We start from the raw sequence: 21,375 nt of genomic DNA, 5'->3' as shown, positions 1-21,375 counted from the left end.
TGTTCAAAATCTTTTGCCGATGTCCACTGCTATGAAGCTGGCAAAATCGCCAAGTGGGACGGGCCCTATAGGCCTCATTCTATTCCCCCCCCCCACGTTTTAAAAGCGATTTGACCCAAGTCTATCTTTCTTGTCTAACAATCTAACCAAGACGCAGGTAAATTTTCGGGCCTTATTTTAGGGTAATAAATAGCGTTTTCTTTGCCAGGAAATACGGTATTTGCAGTATTAAATTTGCTGAGAAGTGGATCACTCAAAGAAAGGCTTTTATATTACTTTGCACCACTTCCCCTGGCTATTATTTATCAAATTTATCCATGAATTACAGAACAGTAATAATTAAATTTTAGAGCTTTTTTCCTGCAAATCTGCATGATTAGTATGGCAGAAGAATTTTTTGTTAATGACTGAATTTGCAAATGACAGAGCCTTCGTAATGATAGTTTATTTTAATTGCACAGTCTAGCTTCAGTTTAGTTCTGCAGTTATAATTTATTTCGCCTGAGAGTCTGTGGCTATTTTTCAATTTAGTTAATGTCTGAATTAATTGGACATAACAATGGTGTAACTGTGGTGTTTGGAGTGCAGAATTATTAATTAAATAATCCTTTGCCCGAGAAGTAATCTTCATTGGAGCCAGCCTGGGGAAAAGAAACTAACTGGTGGAAACAATTGGCAACCAAAAGTTGCTCCAACTACAACTTGGAATCCTGCTACACTGGTAAGTGATTATTCTTTGTTTGAATAAAGGGTGTCATCTGTAAAATGTCTCGAGTGCACAACTGTTGCACTGAAATATGAGTCAACTCACTAAAAATTAATTCAGAATTCTAAAAAAATAGCTGCTTTTCCTGTTTTGTAGTGTTAGCAGGTTTTTGTTTGAATTCTGAGGATTTCTTATGCAAGCTCCATGAGAAGTTACAGTTCCTTCTCCACTTTGCCAAACCAATTGAAGCATTGCTTGTAATAAAAAAATTATATTTGCAGAGGATTTGACTCTATTCCCTTAAATTATTTACAATTTTTGTTTTGCAAAAACCCTCTGTTCCTAATGACTTTTTCAGTCCGCTTTAACTGTTTGAATATACATTTAAATCATTTACTTTCCTTTTAAAAAATTGGCAAAGGTTTTAGTCTCCGGTATTCAAATGGTGAGTTTTTGGTGAACAACTTCTTCCTCCATTCTCACCTAAACCTTCTAACTTAAAGTTATGCCTCTACATCTTTCTTTCTTAAGAGACGTCCGTTCCTGTTCACTTCCTGTAGGCGTTTCATAATTTTGTACACCTCAGTTAAATCTTGTCCCAAATGAATTATGCCAGCTTCTTTGATCACCCATAACAATCTTGTGCCTATAGCAAACTCATCCGATGTACCGTCACATTTTTCATGGAGAGGCCATAACTGTACACAATAAGTAGGTTTACTTTTTTATATTTTATTTCTTAGTGACCGGGTGCAGAAGCAGTCCCTTTGGCCACAGAGTCCGCACCGACCAGCAATCGCCACATACACTAGCACTATTCTACGCACTAGGGACAATTTACAATTTTTAGCGAAGCCAAGTAACCTAAAAACCTGTACATCTTTGGAGTGTGGGAGGAAACCGGTGCACCCGGAGAAAACCCACGCAGTCACTGGGAGAACGTACAAACTCTATACAGACTGTACCCGTAATCGTGTTCGAACCCGGGTATCTGGAGCTATCACTGCTTCACTGTGCCACCCGAAAGCTAATTAGCAATTATAAGCTAATCATACAGTTGCGATATATTTACCTTACTCTTATATCCCATGCCTCAACCAACAAAGTACCTTGTATGTTGCATATCGTGATGTGTGTCTACCTTTATGGATCTATGGATATGCACTTCTTTGTTTCTCTGCATTATAATCTCATTTATTGTTTATTCATTGGCTTTGCACTTTTCAAATGAGGTACTACTTTCAATTTGACTTTTCGGCTATGCACCGAAACAATCTGTTTATATGCCTGCAATCTAGAATATCTGATCTTAATCATCGACCCTGGTTTATGTCCCAAGTCAATAAGATGTATCACAAAAAGCAGGTGGTCTGGTATCCAGCTCTGCAGAATCCATTCCACACAGTGCTCTGGTCAAATAAGATCCCAATTTTTAATCCAGCTTGCCACTTTCCCTTGAATCTATGGGCTTATATTTAAAATATGGCACTTTATCAAAGCCTTACTAAAATCGTGCAGAATACATCAAATGCACCATCCTTGTTGATTCTCGTTGCCATTTTATTAAAATTCAATTAAATTAGTCGGGCATTTCCACCCCTTGACAATTTGAAAGATGTGAAAGGAAAGATGATAACGAAACGTAAGAGTAGGTTCTATTGGAAACCAAAGCAATAGTCTCCCTGTGGATACTAAAGATAGGAGTAGAGTCCAAAATAAATAACAACGACACTGACAATAAGATGGGACATAGACATAAAAAGCTGGAATAACTCAGCGGGACAGGCAGCATCTCTGGAGAGAAGGAATGGGTGACACTTTGGGTCAAGACCCTTCTTCAGACAAGAAGATTGGGAATGAGAACTAAATGCACAAAGGGATCTAATTTTGGAATGGATAAATTATCACATCAAAATAAAATGTGCCTGAGACTTCTTCAGCAGAAGGCGGAGTTATTCCAGGTTCTGATCATCATTTCCCAATTTTAATTGGTTCCTGGCATGGTAATGAGGAAGGCTAAAATACTGCTAATATTGCAGTTGATGGGAAAATAAAGGAAACCTAATTAAAATGTGCTACTCACAGAAGTGGTGGCCAAATTGTTGTAAACAGCCTGAAGTATGACATCAATCAACATGTGGAGGAAATCAAGAGCAGCCAGTTTAAGGGATGGTGGTGCCATTGTTAAATGTTTCTAAGGGGGTAACAATGATGACCAACAAGACTGGTGCATTAGATATAGTCTGCACTGATTTTGGTACGGCTTTGATAAAGTATCACATGATAAGGAAAGTACAAGCTGCTCCATTCAGAGGAAAGCAATCGAATCATAATATAAGAATATCATATAACTAATACTAGAGCATTGCATAAAACAAACATAAACACTTTGATCACATTTACTAATCACTATTGTGCTTCCCCTTTGTGTTTGTTTTCCTTTCGTGATTCTGTCTGGCCTGCTACCTCTATACAGTGCTTCCTACATGGCTGCAATCAAACCACTAGAAGATTGCCCCTTGCTGTTGGGGGTGACCATGAGCAGCTCTGGGCCCAATGGCCTAGCTTCAAACTGTACCATCTCGCCATGAGCAGCATTAACCTGAGCCAGATGGGCTGAAGGACAACTTCAAGGGCACTGTTGCAGTGGCAATGGTGAGAGCATAGTTATTGTGGTCCAGAGCGAAGCAGTAGTTTTTGTTTTTGCTTCATAGACTCACTGGCACTTTCAAGGACAAGATGGCCTTGCATTCTGTCGCAAGGTGGCCTTGCAATCTGTAGCTACTCTGTTGCCATTGAGGCCTATCCAGCAGTTGAATTTGGGGCCATGATGGCATTGTTCTAAACTTCTACTGTAGAACTCTTGACATCAGGCAGCTTTAGCGGGTGCTGCTGTGGACGCTGATGGCTCTGTCATCACATGTTACACTAAGGCCGAGTCCTTCTGGCAAGGATGTGCACTGGACTTCACATAGCAGTGCAAATGTCTTTGAAATAGGCTTTGGATTAAATGCTAGGTCTCTATGTGTGCAGTTGCATCAGGCTTTGCATTAGGTTGCCATCTTGGAGCAGCTTCTGGGGCTAAATGCTGCAGTAATCCTCCGGTTTGGCTGCAAACTCCTGGTTAGATTTCTGCCTCTGCATTGCACTCCTTATTCTGCAAAGCACCATGCATGATTTTACTTTGTGCTTGGGAATTTCCAAAGCATTGACGCAGCATCATCACCCACCAGGTTGTCAAAGTTGGATTCCTCAATGGGGGTGAGAAGGTTGAGCAGATAGGGGCACCTGCGATCCTGAATGGATTAAAAATCAACTCCAGGCGACCATGGTAAAAATGAGTGAATGGAAGTGTCTGCTCATGAGACTTGCTAATGGCAAGGTGGAAAATGAAGAGAGATCCAAGGCACTGATTCCTGGCTTCCACCTCCTTGGTGAGAATTTAGTGAGTGTCTCTCAGTGTGTTTTTGTTGGAGATATATGCACGCTGTCAAATGTATGCACTGTCAATTGTATGAGCATCCTGGAACTGTGGTGAGAATCAGAGTTGAAGATGCGCTGGTTTAATCAGTGATTGTTAACCTTGACTACACAAGCAAAGTTATTTAGCACAAAAATGTGCTTGAGCAACTCAGCAGGTCAGGCAGTATCTGTGGAGGGAATAGACAGGTGATGTTTTGGGTCGTGACCCTTCATACTGTTTGGAATAGGGGGTAGAAAGTTGGAAAGAGTTGGGGTCGGGACAAAAATGTGACAAACAATAGGTGGATACAGGTGAGGCGCGGGGGTGGGGGGTGATTGACAGATGGGTGGAGTCAATGACAAAGGTTAGAGATGAAATGGAGACACAAGGGTGTTGGATAAAAAAGAAATTGAGAGTGAAATGTGAAGCCGGAGGGAGGATATGGGTGGAAGGGGGGGTAATTATAGGGAACTGTGAGACTTGAATATAGGAGATAAGCATACAAAAGAGAAAGGAGCAACTGACAGGGATGGTGTGAGAGTACAGGGATTTGGGGGCGCAGGAGAAAGAGAGGGGTTAGGAGGGAAACCTCATTCCCCCCCCCCCCCCCCTCTATCCCCCGTGTCCCATGTGGACTTGCACCTATTCCGTTGTCCACCACCCCCTTTCCATCTACATTCCCTCCTCTACTCCACAATTCACAACTCCTCAATTCTTTTCTCTCACACCTGTATTTTCATCTCTGGCCTTTGTCCAACCATCTGCCTATCAAAAACACTCCTCTGTATCCGCCTATTATTTTCCAGGTTTTGTCTTCTCCTCATCTCTTCCAGTTTTTTTATCTCCCTCCCCCCCCCATACAATGTCTGAAGATGGGTCCGACCCTAAACATCACCTATCCATGTCCTGCAGAGATGCTACCTGACCTGCTGAGTTACTCCAGGACTTTGGGTCTTTTTTTTGTAAACCAGCATCTGCAGTTATTTGTTTATTACATTGATTACAATTAATTCCTTTTCATGGACTTGCATTATTAGTGAAATGACACGTGCTTAAGAAGCTTATGACATTGTGAAGAAACAAAACGCTCTGCACATTTTAAATACATATGCACGTGTGCACATGAAGTGCGGTGGCTAGTCATGCTTCAACGTCACAGGGACAAAGGTGTGGGACATCTGTGGAGCTGTGATTATACTTGGATTTGGAGATAATCAAATTCTACAATAGTAAAGTTCTAAAAGCACATTTCAAAACCTACATGTAATGTGTAATCTTCAGCTCGGAAAACAATCCTTCATGACCCAACCACTTTGATCCATGCTTCTGTTCAAAAGTATATTCATAAGGAGCCAGGTTTATCACCTTTTCCAAAATGTACTGAGATCCTCCAAACTGGTTCAGGCAATTCCAGAAACTTTGTATTCATTGTGGTATTAATTGAGAGAACACACCAATCAGGTTATGACACCTTTAACACCGGGTTAAATTTCTAACCAATTAGCAAATCTCTGTGAGGTGGTGAAACAGTACAGACGAGATGGGTTTATTTTGTACTTATGTGATGGTGATGTTGATTCATTCTTGGTGAGGCAATTTCCAGTTTATTGCAACCCCTCAGTATTTGCATGATTTGGTACCAGGCAGGCGATATTCCACAACTGAGGAGATTGGGTGTACTATGGAGGACTTGTATTCTCACTTGGTTAAAGTGACTCTCCAAACCAGTGTCTTGCTTAGGAATGGAATAATTTTTCAAATTGGTTAAATCTAACAAACTACAACCTATTGATATCTCTTGGCCCTGGAAAAGTGGGGTTTGTACAAATGGACAGAGACTGAGCAAAGAAACATGTCTTTTCATGGTCATTTGACAGATTTAAACAAAAGTTCATACAAAACCTTGAAATTAGTGAGTAACAGTGTATGAGGAGGAAATGTGCGTGACAGATCTGTATTTTTCTCTGATCACAATTTACAGCACATCAAGTATTTTTAAATATTAAATATAGTTTAAGACTAAATTATGCTGAACTTGGATTATTATTAAAAGGACGAGTTAAAATATAGAGTTTTCCCCTTAATATGAGCAATGTGTGAACTAATGGCAAGAGTGCAAGCTAACTAAATAATTGAATCTTTATGCAATTGTTTCCTTTGAAAAAGCAGAATGGCATGCATTTCCCTCATTACGTAAGTGAAATCATATTACCTTAAAAACTGGCATGGTTGTCAATTGCTACTGATTTTAAAATTGCAAGCAGCTGTTATGTTTTTCATCTGCTGTGAACTTCTGCTGCCATTGCCTAAGTCTTCTAAATGTCACTTTTTGATGACAGCATGAAAACTAATATAACTCTATTCAAGAAAACTTCCATATAAATCAATATATGGAATCCTTTTCTTCCCTCCCACACAGCTTTATTTTTCTCGTTCTGCAGTGAGGTGTGGTACGTATGCTTGTGGTTTCATGAACCCTCCTGTGAAGAAACTGCCAAAGTAGCTGTGATGCATGAATTCTTCACTTTCCTTTTCGTTGTCAACTTTGACAGAAGTCTGACACGGAATACTAATGATTGCATTGGGTAATTTGTGAAGCATATACCACCGGTGCCTGAAATGCCTAAAATTCAAAATTACACCCGTTTAAAGCATGATCTGCCTTGGAAATGTTCCTGTTCTATTTTACTTTAGCTATGTTAAGGCAATATAGAATAATGGATCCCTCACCGATAAACTAGGAGAACCTTTCATGATTTGTTTAAATATTTTTGTATTCTTCAAGGCAAATTAAAGCATTTATTTGCAGAATTGTCTCACATGGCTTTATAAGTGATGAGACAAAGCAGCATTGTGTAACACTGTTGGTCTGATTTTACCAAGATTGTTTTAGCTCTTGAGTGTTTGTTCTTAAACACAGCACAATCCTTTTTAAATAAGCGATTGATGGTCTATTCACAGGAAGGCAACTTAACTAAAATTAAAAGGCAAGAAGCTAAAGATGCTGGGAATCTAAAATATAATAATGAACAGCAGATGCTCAGCAGGTCGAATACCATTTGTGGAGAGACAGTTTAAAGATTTTGCGATATTCTTCATCAGTCAGGGAAAGTGAAAATAAAAGCATGTTTCAAGTTGCGGGGAGGGGGAGGGTGGGGGGGTGGGGGGGGTGTGAAATGTTGGAGAAATGGCTTTGTTCTTTGAATTTGTAATTTGAAATGGCTTTGTTTGGGTGAAGACCAAGAATTACCAGATGTGAGAGATGTTTGGTGCTGTATGATGATGAGCATTTGTTTATCATAGTTGACCTTTCTATGCACAGCAGTTTCTGGAAAACTGAAATAAAAAAGAATGCTGGAAAATGCATCCATCTATCCTTCCTGAAATAAATACAGCACGTTTTTCCAGTCATGGAAAAGTTTAAATGAAGATGGTACTGTAAAGCCAAAAGCTGAAGCAAATTATAGATTGTACTAGACTAAGTGAGACCCGTTGGGTCCCATGTTCACACAGGAGGGCTGGTCCACCGACGCAATATTCCACCTCTCCACCAATTCCAATATTGGTGGCCAGTGGGGTGCTTTCTGGAGCACTGGTATGGGTTCTTGGGGTGGCAGCTCAGTCCCTCAAGCCTGATGTGCTGGCAGCTCACTCACGGCTGGTGGCCTGGCAGTTGACTCACGGCTATTCCTTGAAATTCCATTTCAAGCAGGGTGCAAGGCCACCAAATTCAAATCCATTTTCCTTCCATTTCAAGCAGGGTGTAAGGCCACCAAATTCAAGTGCAGTTTCTTACCACTTCGAGCAGGGTGCAAGGCCCATTTTTTAAACACTAATAACACTTTTATTTTTCATTGATGGGAAGAATCCTCTGCACCTGCTGAGCGGAGGGGGGCTGAGTAAAATGGCCAAAAATCACAGCCGTAAGTGGTACCATTTTATCTAAAATCAATATACAGTGCAAACAGGAAGTTACCCAAAGCACCATTTGCAGTAGTGCCTTTTAATTTAAAGCCAAAGCACTCAAACCACCATTTGCAGTAGTGCCTTTTAACTTCAACCCAAAGCACCCAAACTACCATTTGCAGTAGTGCCTTTTAACTTCAAGCAAAGCACCCAAACCACCATTTGCAGTAGTGCCTTTTAACTACAAGCCAAAGCACCCAAACCACCATTTGCAGTAGTGCCTTTTAACTTCAACCCAAATTAGATTAGATTAGATTAGATTCGTTTATTGTCATTCAGACCTTTCGGTCTGAACGAAATTCTGTTTCCCTGCAGTCATACATATAATTTAAAAAATGACAAAAACACACAATCAACACAAATTTAACATCCACCACAGTGAGTTCACCAAACACCTCCTCACTGTGGTGGAAGGCAAAATCTTAAAGTCTCTGGCTCTTCCCTCTTTGTTCTCCCCTCTGCGCCGAGGCGACGGTTCAAACTCCGCGGGTGGTCGCTGCCTCCGCCACAGCTCAGAGGCCGAGTCAGGCCTCCGCTGCCGTCGCCTCCGCCACAGCCTCGGGGCCGAGTCAGGTCGCCGCTGCTGCCTCGGTGCCGAGCCAGGTCTCCGCTGCTGCCGCCGCCGCCACCACAGCTTCGGTGCCGAGTCAGGTCGCCGCTGCTGCTGCCGCCGCTGCCGCCGCTGCTGCCTCGGTGCCGAGCCAGGTCTCTGCTGCCGCTGCCGCCGCCACGCCATCGCCACAGCCTCGGTGCCGGGTCAGGTCTCCGCTGCTGCTGCTGCTGCCGCCGCCGCCGTCGCCGCAGCCTCGGTGCCGGGTCAGGTCTCTGCTGCTGCTGCCGCTGCTGCCGCCGCCGCTACAGCCTCGGTGCCGAGTCCGGTCTCCGCCGCTGCTGCCGCCGCAACAGCTCCGTTGCCGCCAGCTCCGCCATTAGGCCTCGGCGCAGACGGAGACGGGGGATACGACCGAAGAAAAAGTCGCATCCCCCGAAGGAAGAGGCCAAAGCATGTTTCTCCCACCCCACCCACATACATACACAACTTAATAAAACAAAATTAACTAAAACATGGCAAAGAACAAAACGAAAGAAAAAAAAAACAGACGGACTGCAGGTGGGCCGCAGCTGTTAAGCCAGCGCCGCCATCTTGGGAAAGCACCCAAACCACCATTTGCAGTTGTGCCTTTTTACTTCAACCCTAAGCACCCAAACAACCATTTGCAGGCAGTGCCTTTTTATTCAAACCAACCATATTTTCATTTTCAAACCACATTCAGGGGACCCACAGTTGAGTAGACATGTGTTCAGTGTTATTCAGAGCTCAGAGGGACGTGACCCTCTGGCTTCCTCCATCTTGCAGAGACTGAGTGAGGCACACCACTTCCGGGTTTTATAGTTCCTCCCCCCTCCCACCAGCAGGGGCAGCAGAGAGAATGGCATTTAAAAAAAAAACATTAATATCTCTCTGATTGTTCATCGATGAGAAAAATCCTCCGGTCCCGGAAGGCGGAGGGGGGCTCTGAGTGAGGTGGCCAAAAATGATATCCGTAGGTGGTGGCGTTCTCTCGGAAATCACAGCACTGCGGGCCAAAAGCGATCAAGATCAAACTTTTAGTAATATAGATTTGCTACTTATTGTGCAGGGTGTTGACAAGGCCACATTTGGAATACTGCACACATTTCTTGTCTTCTTGCCTAAGAATGAATATGGCAGCAGTGGAGGAAATCGAGGGATTCACCAGGCTAATCCTGGGATAAGAAACCTGTGCTATAAAGCGAGGTTAAACAGACTGGGTCTGCATCCTTGGAATTTTGGAAGAATGTGGAGTGATCCTTTTGAAATAACTAAAATCCTAAGGTGGCATGACAGAATAAATGTTACTGTTTTCAGTAATGGGAAAACCACAAACAAGGAGACATAATTTCAAGATAAGGGATTGGTCATTTAAAACAAAGGTAGGTAGACATTTATTGTTATGTCTGAATCTCTGGAGTTCTCCACCCAGAGAATTCTGAAGATTAATGCATTAGATATTTAAAGTAGTAGATTGCGAATTGAGGGCAATGAGGATCTAGCACAGAGGAGTAATTGTGGCCTTGGGCAGATCAGGCATTATTCTGAATGCTAAGGCTGAATGGTTTACTCTTGCCCATATTTTCTTGTGTGCCTTCATTTGTCAACTGCCTTGTATAAAGTTGGATAATAAATTATCTAAAATTGGATAATTCTGTTTAGAATTCAATCTTGGACAATCTTGGTCTGAACAACTTGTTTACCTTTTGTAGTTTATTAATTTATCTACTGAATTATGTGGGAGATGTATTTGGTTTTAATGCACATGAATCTACTGATAGTTTGTAGGAATGGAATATTTTTAATAGCTTAATATTCTGTAATATTGGGAATTTAGTTGGAAAATGGGGAAGGAAGAAATGAAGTTAGATTTTAGCTTGATAAGCCATACAACCATGCCAACACAAATTGCAAAGCCTCTCTTCAAGGAAGAAACTGAAAGCTTTCATTATTTTCTGGGCAAGTTTAAAAATAGTTCTGGTGATCATGGACTTGTTTAACGGGATAGATCATAGTTGCAATGTCCAACAGTTCCACGAAGGAATGGTGGTGAGAGTACTGAAACAGGCCTTTCAGACTGAATTTTCCCCATGCTGACCAAGTTGGCACATAGGGCTAGTCCCATAATCATTAGCCCATAGCCGTCTAAACCCTTCCTATCCATATGTCTGTCCAAATGTTTTTTTTTAAGTTGTAATTGTACCTGGTTCTGTAACTTCCTCTGGCAGCTCTTTCCAGATGCAGATTACCCTCTGAATGGATTTACCCCCTAACGTTGCCCAAGATCACTCTTGAATATATCCCCTCTCGTCTTAATCCTATCATCTCTAGTTTTAAAATCTTAACGTGGGCCAGTCCTATCATTTTCCATCACTACTACAAAACTAAAGAATTATGGTCACTGGTGCCAAGTGATCGCTTGCCCTGTTGTTCCATCGGACGAGGTCCAGTGCTGTGACCTCTCAAGTAGGGCCTTCATTATATTGATTAAGAAAGTGTTCTTAGATATATTTAACACATTTTACCTGTCCAAACCATTTACGCTATGGGAGACCAAGTCAATTTTAAGGAAGTTGAAACCTCTCACTAATACTACCATAATTATTTTACAGCTGTTTGCAATGTGAGGTGTCACATTTTGGGAAGTCTAACATGGGCAGGACCTACACAGTGAATGGTAGGGCTCTGAGGAGTGTTGTTGAGCAGGGGGATCTAGACGTGCGGGTGCATGGTTCCTTGAAAATCCCAAGACATGGCAGTGTTCCAGGACCATGTCTTATCTCTTACATGTTCACGATCTGTTTGTGAAGGGGTCATGATAGTAAGCTGGAAAAAAAATGAATGAGACTTCACAGAGAATGAGCTTTGTTACTTTTTTGACGGCTCTGGGCATATACTGGCTGGTGTTTATGAACGATGCTGGGGGTTCAGAACGATGACGGGGGGGGGGGGGGGGGGGGATGGGGGGGGGGGGGGTCTCATTAAAACCTACTGAATAGTGAAAGGCCTGGATAGAGTGGATATGGAGAGGATGGTTCCACTAGTGGGAGAGTCTAGGACCAGAGGGCACAGTCTCAGAATAAAAGTGTGTACCTTTAGAAAGGAAATGAGGTGGGATTTCTATATTGACTTTGGCTAGATCTAAGTGCTAGATGTATACAAAGAGCACAACTATTTCTGGTATAGGTTTTCAGCACTGCAACTAGGATGTCAGAGGTTCATTGTCTTTTCTCTATCCAATGTTTTCATGTTTTTCTTTATTGTGCAGAGTGAATTGAATTAGGTATTTTTCAATCGTGGACTACTAATAGATATGGGTGGTCATCAATTAAGTTCTTCTGGCAATGGACTACAAAAATATTTCACTCTTTTGTTCTGGTCTCTGTTGTTATTGAGTATGGAGATAGAAATTAAACTTCATTTTCCTAGGTGTGAAAGGAGTCCAGTCATTCCTAACCTCCCCACATGTTTCCGTTAATACATATCTGTTAACCCAATCGCTTCTAGTCACCCAACTTACATTTGCTAATTTATAATGGGCAATTAACCTACCAATCAGTTCATTTTTCAAAATATGGGAGGAAATCAGAATACCTTGGAGGAACCTACGAGATCATAGTGGAAATATGCAAACTCCACACGTACAACATCGAAGGTCAGGATCAAACCTGGGTACCTGGTCCTATGTAGCCCCAGCCCTAACTGCTATGGCATTTTGCTTCATACGGGATGTGGTGGAACTGGAGATATTTGTTTGACCCATTAGTTCTGAGATGCGGCTAAGTATACTAAGTAAGCATGTAGCTCTCTCGTGTAGCTTCACCAAATTGACATCCAATTATTGGGTGCACCAAATCCAGGAAGGCTTTAATATCTTCACGAATTAGGGTTAATTCTCTGGCTTGATAATGATAGTGAGATGATCTGGAGTGAGATGAAAAGTAATAGATCTTCCAAACTTCAATTCTTGTGCTGCTGTTCACCCAAAAGTACAGACCCATTTTAAGGAGCGAGGTTGGTTATTAATCTGCCACATTGAATCTCAAAATTGATTTATATTCCCTCCATAACGATGGGCCCTTTTCTGCACACGGTTTCCAGTCACTCCTACTGTATAGTCATAGACCATAAAAGTAAATTAACATAGGCAAGTTCAAGTAGGCTTTTCCTGCTTGTTTTTGTTTTCTTATCTTATGACACGAGTTGTAGTGGTTTAATAACATTTTAATGTGTTATCCGATCATTAGTCTGGATCACTGGTCTACCAATCTAGTTGCACATCCATTATGTCAATATCTAATTTGTGATTTTCTTTTAAAACTTGTTTCAGAAAATATTTTTTTTTAAGTTCAAATCTGCTGTGAAATCTATATAAAGAAAAGCGTATTCGAGTATAATTAGCAGTATTGTATCCCTTTGGCTACAATATTATGTACAAGATAATTGACCATATTTCACTGTAAATCATATGTGAATTACTTTGTATTTTGGGTTGCTTTGAGGCAATGCAACATCAACACTATATTTTCTGTACTTTATGCTATTTTGCAAATGCCACCATATGTGACCAGGTAATCACATAACACATTATCTCATGTTTGGAGATGATCTTTAAATGTATGTTTGTAGTTGTAGTTAAATCTTCTTACCATCTTGTAATCCAATGATTCTGTCCTAGGCACCTCCCATTATGGCCTTCCCAGCAACAACGCCAACAGCAGTGATGGGATATGGCATGGTAAGTGCTTTTAAACGGTCATATTGTATTTGATGGTACACAAAAATGCCATCCGGACGCAAGCAACCCAGGCGGAATATGGCTCATATTCCGCCTGGGTTGCTTGCGTCCAGATGGCATGAACGTTGAATTCTCCCAGTTTTGCTAGCCCTTGTTGTCTCCTCCCCTTCCTTAACCCTCGAGCTGTCTCCTCCCATCCCCCCACCCTCGGGCTCCTCCTCCTCCCTTTTTCCTTCCTTCTCCCCCCCATCAGTCTGAAGAAGGGTTTCGGCCCGAAACGTCGCCTATTTCCTTCGCTCCATAGATGCTGCTGCCCCGCTGAGTTTCTCCAGCATTTTTATGTACCTTCGATCTTCCAGCATCTGCAGTTCCTTCTTGAACATATTATATTTGATCTTCTGCTTTTCATTGCAGAAATGATTTTATATTGTGCAAAAGTGCAAATAAAAAAGTTTGAAAAATCTTCTCTTTTGCTGAGGAAGGTGCCAATAAAGAGGTTATAAATTGACTACTGCATACATAAAAGCTACCTGGTTCTCAAATGTTGCTGGTTCGTCTAAAATGGCTATCTTGGCCAAAAGCTTGACAGCGATCATTGTATACAGAAGTTTTCCCATCTGCTATAAAAGGACAACATTTTCACATGGTAGCTTTACTCTGCTAACAATAAAGGAATTAACATTTTCTCATGGTTTATAAGAAATGATTTACACCCTTCCTTTTAAAGATTCACACAGATTTCTGAGAAAATCAATGGGGTGGCAAGAACCAGTTCCTGAAACGTTGACCAAAATAATTTAAAAATAGCATGATCACTTTTAATGATTGAAAACCATTGGATGGATTACTGAAAGAGTGAATACATTAGTGGAGAATTATAAACTATGAATCCAATAAAATATTTGCTGGCAGACAAAAGTGCTGGAGAATCTCAGCGGGTGCAGCAGCATCTATGGAGCAAAAGAAATAGGCAACGTTTCGACCCGAACCGTTCCGAAACGTTCGCAACGTGGCCGAAACGTTCGCTACGTGGCAACGTTTCGGGCTGAAGAAGGGTTTCAGCCCGAAACATTGCCTATCTCCTTCGCTCTACAGATGCTGCTGCACCCGCTGAGTTTCTCCAGCATTTTTGTGTACCGACCGCATTACTGGGGGGGGGGGGGGGGGGGGGGGGGGGGGGGGAGAGAGAGGAGGAGGGGTTGTTGTATTCCTGGAAAACAATCCATATCATGATTTTCTGAAAAGTCTGTGCTTGAGTCAAGAAACCAGAGTTGAAAAATAAATCTTATCGACGTTTTCATATCACTTCTGTGAGACCAAACTTTATTTTGTATCACAAATTTTGGGTAGAGATTTGAGTTTTGGAAAGGTGAGTTTCTGTGTATGGAATGGCTACAACTCGGTAGTCACCTGTAATCTTCCGATCTATTTGTAGGAAACAGAATTTTATGGTTGAACTGTTTTTGTTTGGATTTACTTGTCTAGCCGCCTCCAATGGGAACTATGCCTCTGATGACGCAACCAACAATGATGTATACCCAGCCAGTGATGAGACCATCTAACCCCTTCAGCTCCCTACCTGGTGCCCAGGTACTTTATTTTTGGTATTTAAAAAAATTGTTCCAGCAGACTGATATATTTGACTTTTTAATTATCTACCTGTTAAGTTTAAAAAATAAGTTTACAAAGATTGAACACATGTTTTCCAACATTTTATTTAGAATGTGATAATATTGCATTTTCAATTTGAAATAATCCGTGATTTCCAAATAACAATGGAAATAGTTTAGTAATGAAATTAAGTCAACAGTTTGATGTCAGCTGCAAAATTATATTTTGCATTATGAAGAATATATCTTCATAACTTGTCCATGGTTAACAGTAGCTGAAGAGATCTTGCATTCATTTTTAGGATACTGAATTTTATTTGTTTCCTATTCCACAATTCACATTTTCCCATGGTAGCAAATAATTAATGAATATTTTCCCTTCAGCTTTATTGTGTACTATATTAATTCTTTGTACTTGGCACTTTTTGAACTGTATATTGGGAGACAAAAGATCATATTTCCTTATATTGGTAGTGAAAATGAATGAATTTCTGTAAGGTCTGTGCTTGAGTCAAGAAACCAGAGTTGAAAAATAAATCTTATCGACGTTTTCATATCACTTCTGTGAGAGCAAAAGAAGTGGGGGAGTGGTGGTGCTGAGACCAGGATTGTAGAGGGAGTCTGCTGCAATGTAGCAATTGTGAATTTTGTTATAATCCAAGTCATGGTCTAATGTACTCAGAATCTTGTACCTTTTACCATGGATCGTCTGCCTGCTTCATTCATTGATGGGGCCTGGTCCTCTAATCCTTAAATGTGGTTGTGGTCTTTTGAAAAACATTTTTTATTGAAATTGTTACAACTGAAGATCAAATTAAGTTAAACATTTTTTTGGAACACTGTTGAAACTACATAATATTGATTGTAGACCAGCAAACAAAACACAGCTAAACTAATTACAGAAAATCCATTTCTCATCCTTTTTTGCCAACAACAAAGTACGTCTTCTTCTTCTTGCGTATGGCGTGCACAGCCTAATGTTGTAGGGCAACTTGTTCTATTTGATTGTGCACGCCGGGTTGATTACACGTGAAGGTTGCAATCTTCCACCCCAGCAAAGTATGTGATTGCAGGGCGAGTCATTCCAATCGCATCTGGGAAATTACATTTGTTCCCTGAATTTCATTTCCAGCATTAGAAGATGGAAAGCTGAATGTTCCATCAATCTTTTACTGCAATATTGGCCACCGCCAGGATTTTATTCAACTCTAAATTTACACCAAAACATGTTGAAAACTTGTGCTTGAAGCTTTGCTATCAATAGTGCCGCAGAGTTGAACAGAATACTTGGGCAGCTGGACTTGGTTGAAAAGAGAAACCTGGAAGAGGGATAAAGCTGGAAAAGATTGAGGATTGCTTATAAGAATACCTTAGATACATGGGAATGGAACTTTTTTGTTTGGTTGGCCAAAACAATGGATTTCTTTTGATTTTGGCAATCTCCATTATCCCAATGCCATTTACTGTTCTGCATCACTAAAAGGAAATTCTGGTATCCAATCGTATCAAGGAGAACATCAATCAGACCCTACTGCCTGGGAAACTGAAGCTCTGGTGCCTACAGTTTGGACTCCTTCCTCGGCCAATGTGGCCACTGACTGTTTATGAAGCCCCAATAACAACTGTGGAGAAGATGGAGCGAACCATAACTTCATACGTGAAGAAATGGCTCGGTCTCACGATGTCTAACTAACATTGGCCTATATGGCAAAGGGGTCCTGGAACTACCACTCACTAGTCTAACAGAGGAATACAAGTGTTCTAAAGTAAGACTCCAGATGACACTGAGGGACTCTAGAGACAAGACCATCAGTGCTGTTGCGCCGCCCCTAGTAACTGGCCGGAAGTGGACACCATTTGATGCAGTACAGCAAGCTTCATCAGCCCTGAGGCACAAAGACATCGTGGGGCAAGTCCAGCAGGGAAGAGGAGGCTTTGGCCTTACGACAAGTAAACCAACTTGGCGAAAGGCCACAACATCAGAGCGGAGGACATTGGTGGTCGAGGAGGTGCGGCGACAGGAGGAGGCCGCAAGAAGTGCAAAGGCGGTCTCTCTTGCCAAACAGGGGCAATGGATGCAGTGGGAAGGTGTGGAGCGGAGGAAGATCAGCTGGAAAGAACTATGGGAAATGGAAGCAAGCAAGATCAGCTTCATCATCAGAGTGACTTATGACATGCTTCCATCACCAAAGAACCTCCATCAGTGGTACGGCGAGGATCCAACCTGTGCCCTTTGCCCAACTCCAGCAACCCTCAAACACATCATGGTCGGCTGCAAGACCAGCCTCACGCAAGGGAGATACACGTGGCGGCATAATCAGGTACTAAAAAGCCTGGCATCAGCCCTTGAGAACAGGCGGTGTGTGACCAACTCCTTGCCTCCGAGAGCAAGCAACCCCCCCCCCCCCAAGGGCAACAACCTTTGTCCGAGAAGGACAGAAAACATCTAAACATCCTTCCACCAGATCAGAAGAAGGAAACCTATGCAGGGCCCGTGACTGGAGGATGCTGGCGGACATCGGCCGACAACTAATTTTTCCACCTGAAATTGCTTCCACCAACCTCAGGCCAGACTTGGAGTTCTGGTCCCCTTCACAGAAGACTGCTTACATCATAGAGCTCACAGTTCCATGGGAGAACTCTGTTGAGGAGGCCTATGTGCGTAAGAAGCTGCGCTACGCAGAGCTTGCAGCAGAGGCAACGCAGCGTGGCTGGAACACCAAAGTCTATCCAGTTGAAGTGGGATGCAGAGGATTTGTTGCGTCATCTACCATCAGACTGCTGAAGGAGCTTGGAATCCACGGTCAGGCTCTGCGGAAGACCATAAGATCACTCTCAGAGGCGGCTGAAAGAAGCAGCCGGTGGATTTGGCTGAAGCGGAAAGACCCATGATGGGCCCCAAGTACGTCAGGGTGAATCTTTGGGACGGTTTGACACGGGACACGCGCTGAGGGCTGATCATCCTGCAGCGGGCCGTGCTTGTGGAGGGTGTATAGTGTTAAAAGGCCGAAACACCCAGTGATGCAAGGGCACACTTCTGATGATGTGTCCTGTGCCCAACTGTCCTGAAGATTACCCAGTCCAAGATATACTAATCCCCCCCCCCCGCCCCCCCACCAATGTTGAGCGTCTACCACTCTCAACAATCAACGAATGTCGTGAAATGCTCCCCATCTATTGGCACAAGGGACTTCTTAATATCTTGTCCTGTGTACTTGATTCTGAAGCAGGCTGAACGGACTGTCAGATGAAAGAATTTTGGGATGGTAAATCACACAGTAAAAACACCAGTGAATTGTGACGTTTCATGGAGAGTAAAAACTGGATCATTATCATGCGATTTAGAAAATCTCTAATATAACATGGGGGAGGGGGAGGGGGAGAAAAAACTTATTTTTTAAATTGCAGGACTTAGATGCCAGGTTGGGTTAGATTATTGAGCAGTAATTATGTCTTAGAACTTGCTGTTGTACCTTGGTGAACATTTTCAGGATTTTTAAGATCTTGTGTAGATGTTTAACTTTTGTTCGCTGAATGGCTGTGATCGGGTGTCGCCTATATTGCTTTTAAGAAATTAACTGAACATGTGTTGCGGTCAGATTTTCCCCATTTAAGTGGAAATATGCCATTTGTTAACATAAATCCTGAGACATTATATTACACATAAGGCAGCGGTTGTGGATGTGAGTATGGATAAAACCAGAACTTTTCGATGGACGGGATTGATAGCTTTCTGCTTGTATTCCTCTTCAACTTTTCAATAGTGCTTTATTTGTAACGTGCAACTAACCTACAAATCTGCACTTCTTTCGGATGTGGGAGAAACCGGAATATCCAGAGAAAACCCATGTGGTAGTAAGGCAGCAACTCTACCGCTGCGCCACCGTGCCACCCCATTAAATTATTTTTTCTATAAAATATTTATTATGGTGTGATGTCCATAAAGACGAACACATGATTCTGATTTCCGCCCTTAGTTGGATAACACACACCTCCAGTCATTGTGTTTTATGCTGGTTTTCAACCTCTTCAGACTGAAGGTCTAGTCCCAAAACATCACCCATTCTTTCTCTCCAGAGATGCTGCCCGTCCTGCTGACTTTTTTTGCGTTTTTATTGTCTATCTTCAGTTTAAACCAGCATGTGCAGTTCCTTCCTACACTCTTTGTTAAGCGAAACGGGTCCTATTCTCATAATGTTGTTCATCTCAACTAAGTCTTTTCTTCACCTCCGTTGCTGCAGAGAATACAATCCCAGTTATCAAATCTGTCTTCAAAATGAAAAAAAAAAATTTCAGCCCTGCCAACATCTTCATAAATCGTCCCTAGATCCTCTCCAGAGCAATTGCACCTTTTCTACAATGTGTCATAGTCTTACAGCATGGAAACAGGCCCTTCATCCCAAGTTATTCATGCAGATCAAGATGCCCCATCTAGACTAGTCCCATTTATCCGCATTTGGCCCATATCCTTTTAAACCTTGTGTGTGGCAGTGCGTGTGTCAGTGAAGCGCGATACCATCCGGAGTGAGCGGAGACTTGGCGATGCCCGGGGAGCGTTTTCTCCCCCACCGCGTCTCTTCCCCCCCCCTCCGAGGAATGCGGGCCGGCCCAGGAGCTCTGTGTCCAGCTGGAGCCCGGGGGAGTTGAGGATCAGTGACCTGGCGGTCGGGGTGTGGAGCCTTAGCTCGAGATACATCCCAGCGGCTCTGGAGATGGCACCGACGCCCCCACTCACCCGGTCCGCTCCTGGCTCTGGGCCGGGGTTAAAACTCCATGGGGTGTGGACAGAGTGGCTGACGGACATAGAGCCGCCGGAGGTGAGGGTGGGCGGTGTGTGCGGTGCCTCGGGGGCCAGTGCTGGGACCACCGCCGTGTCTCACCTATCACACCATTTGCACGGGAGAAACAAAACTACTTTTTTCCCCAAAATCATCCGGCGGGCCGGTCGTTTGACAGCCCTGCTTTAAACCAATGACCTCTAGTTCTTGAATCACATAGCCCGGGAAAAATACTATGCATTCACCTTATATTCTCCTCGTGGTTTTTAGTTGCCTCTAAAACAATTTTTGCTTTATTTTGAACTTCCAGCTCCTGCAGATTTTTGAGCGTGAGAAATTTGTGATCCGCCTGAGAGCATGAGAATTTTGTGAATTGCATGAGTCTCGCACTCAGGGCGTGAGAGTTGGCAGCGCTGCTAATAATGTAAACATTTTATGCAAGTTCCAATTGTTTGGACAAAAATCACTTATTACTGCTTTATAACAGTTAAGTTACTTTAAGACCATTTCAGAAATTATGGCAGTCAACTAACAATCATCTAACAAATTAAAGCAAATTTAAAAAAAAATAAAATGTTCCCTTTCCTGACTAACTCTTAAGTGCTTTAACGCTGTTAACAGAGCAAAGCGATATTAATCTCAAGAATCAACATGGGGAAAGTGGGGGCAATTTTGCTTAAATGGTCATTCTAAGCCCATTCAGATCTGCATAGAGTCAGAGTTATACAACATGTACATGGCTGGCCCAATTTGTCCATACTGATTAAGTTGGCATTCTGCGTGCTCCGGGATAATTTACTTAGTTATTACTTAAATGAACAGTATGCTTCTGCCTATTCATCTGAAGTTAATATTGTTTTAGAGGAAGTTGGTGAAAAGTTATGTGAAGGTTATAATTCTTGCTGAAAATCACCACTTTTTTCGGCAGTAAACTGTTACGAAGGTTTAAAATCAATGCATTAGACTGAAAATATTTTTTTGGGTGGTTTATTTCAGGAAGATACTCTATAATTTGAAAAACTGCGACAAACATTTGATTTTGTATTCTTAAATCAGTTATTTTGCAGTGTTGTTCATCATAAAAATATGATGGATATGACTGAATGCAATGGGCAACCTGGAAAAAGAGGAAAAAATAAATTAAATTCTTAAATCAGTTATTTTGCAGTGTTCATCATAAAAATCTAAAAGATTGTGCCAAACATATTTTTCCCATAGTAGAGATGTTCATCTATGTGAAACAACATTCAAAGTTGCAAAAATGTAAATTTTATTTTCGGTTTTCAAGAAACTTAAAAGTAGACACTTACTGAAGAATCACCCAGTCACGGTTAACACAAGGGGCTGTCTTGTTTACCTCCTCCAGCAACCATGACAGCTATTCTGCCAGATCCTATAGCATTCTCCACAATGAAGCAGGGCTCCTGAAGCACTTTTGCACTGCGCCATGTATTTTGGGCAGGAGCATGGTTTCGGTGTATGCTTTGTGAGCATAATGGAATTAGCAATGCTTTCAGAAGATGGCCTAAGCGCCACAAAATGT

At 42.1% G+C, this 21,375-nt stretch overlaps 1 protein-coding gene across 14 annotated transcripts in view; it reads left to right on the top strand.

Moving 5' to 3' along the window:
- picalma (phosphatidylinositol binding clathrin assembly protein a) overlaps positions 1–21,375 on the top strand; it is a 123,295-nt gene that overhangs the window by 94,995 nt on the left and 6,925 nt on the right. For all 14 annotated transcript variants that reach the window (XM_055637231.1, XM_055637229.1, XM_055637227.1 and 11 more), the window contains 3 exons: positions 622–721; positions 13,385–13,444; positions 14,930–15,034. In XM_055637231.1, the coding sequence (XP_055493206.1) occupies positions 622–721; positions 13,385–13,444; positions 14,930–15,034 (265 nt within the window). The remainder of the gene's footprint in view (positions 1–621; positions 722–13,384; positions 13,445–14,929; positions 15,035–21,375) is intronic.

This window comes from Leucoraja erinacea, chromosome 6, assembly GCF_028641065.1.
Source record: "Leucoraja erinacea ecotype New England chromosome 6, Leri_hhj_1, whole genome shotgun sequence".
NCBI classification, from domain to species: domain Eukaryota; kingdom Metazoa; phylum Chordata; class Chondrichthyes; order Rajiformes; family Rajidae; genus Leucoraja; species Leucoraja erinaceus.
The sequence above is the reverse complement of the archived record's forward strand: the minus strand, read 5'-3'. Positions and strand labels throughout refer to the sequence as shown.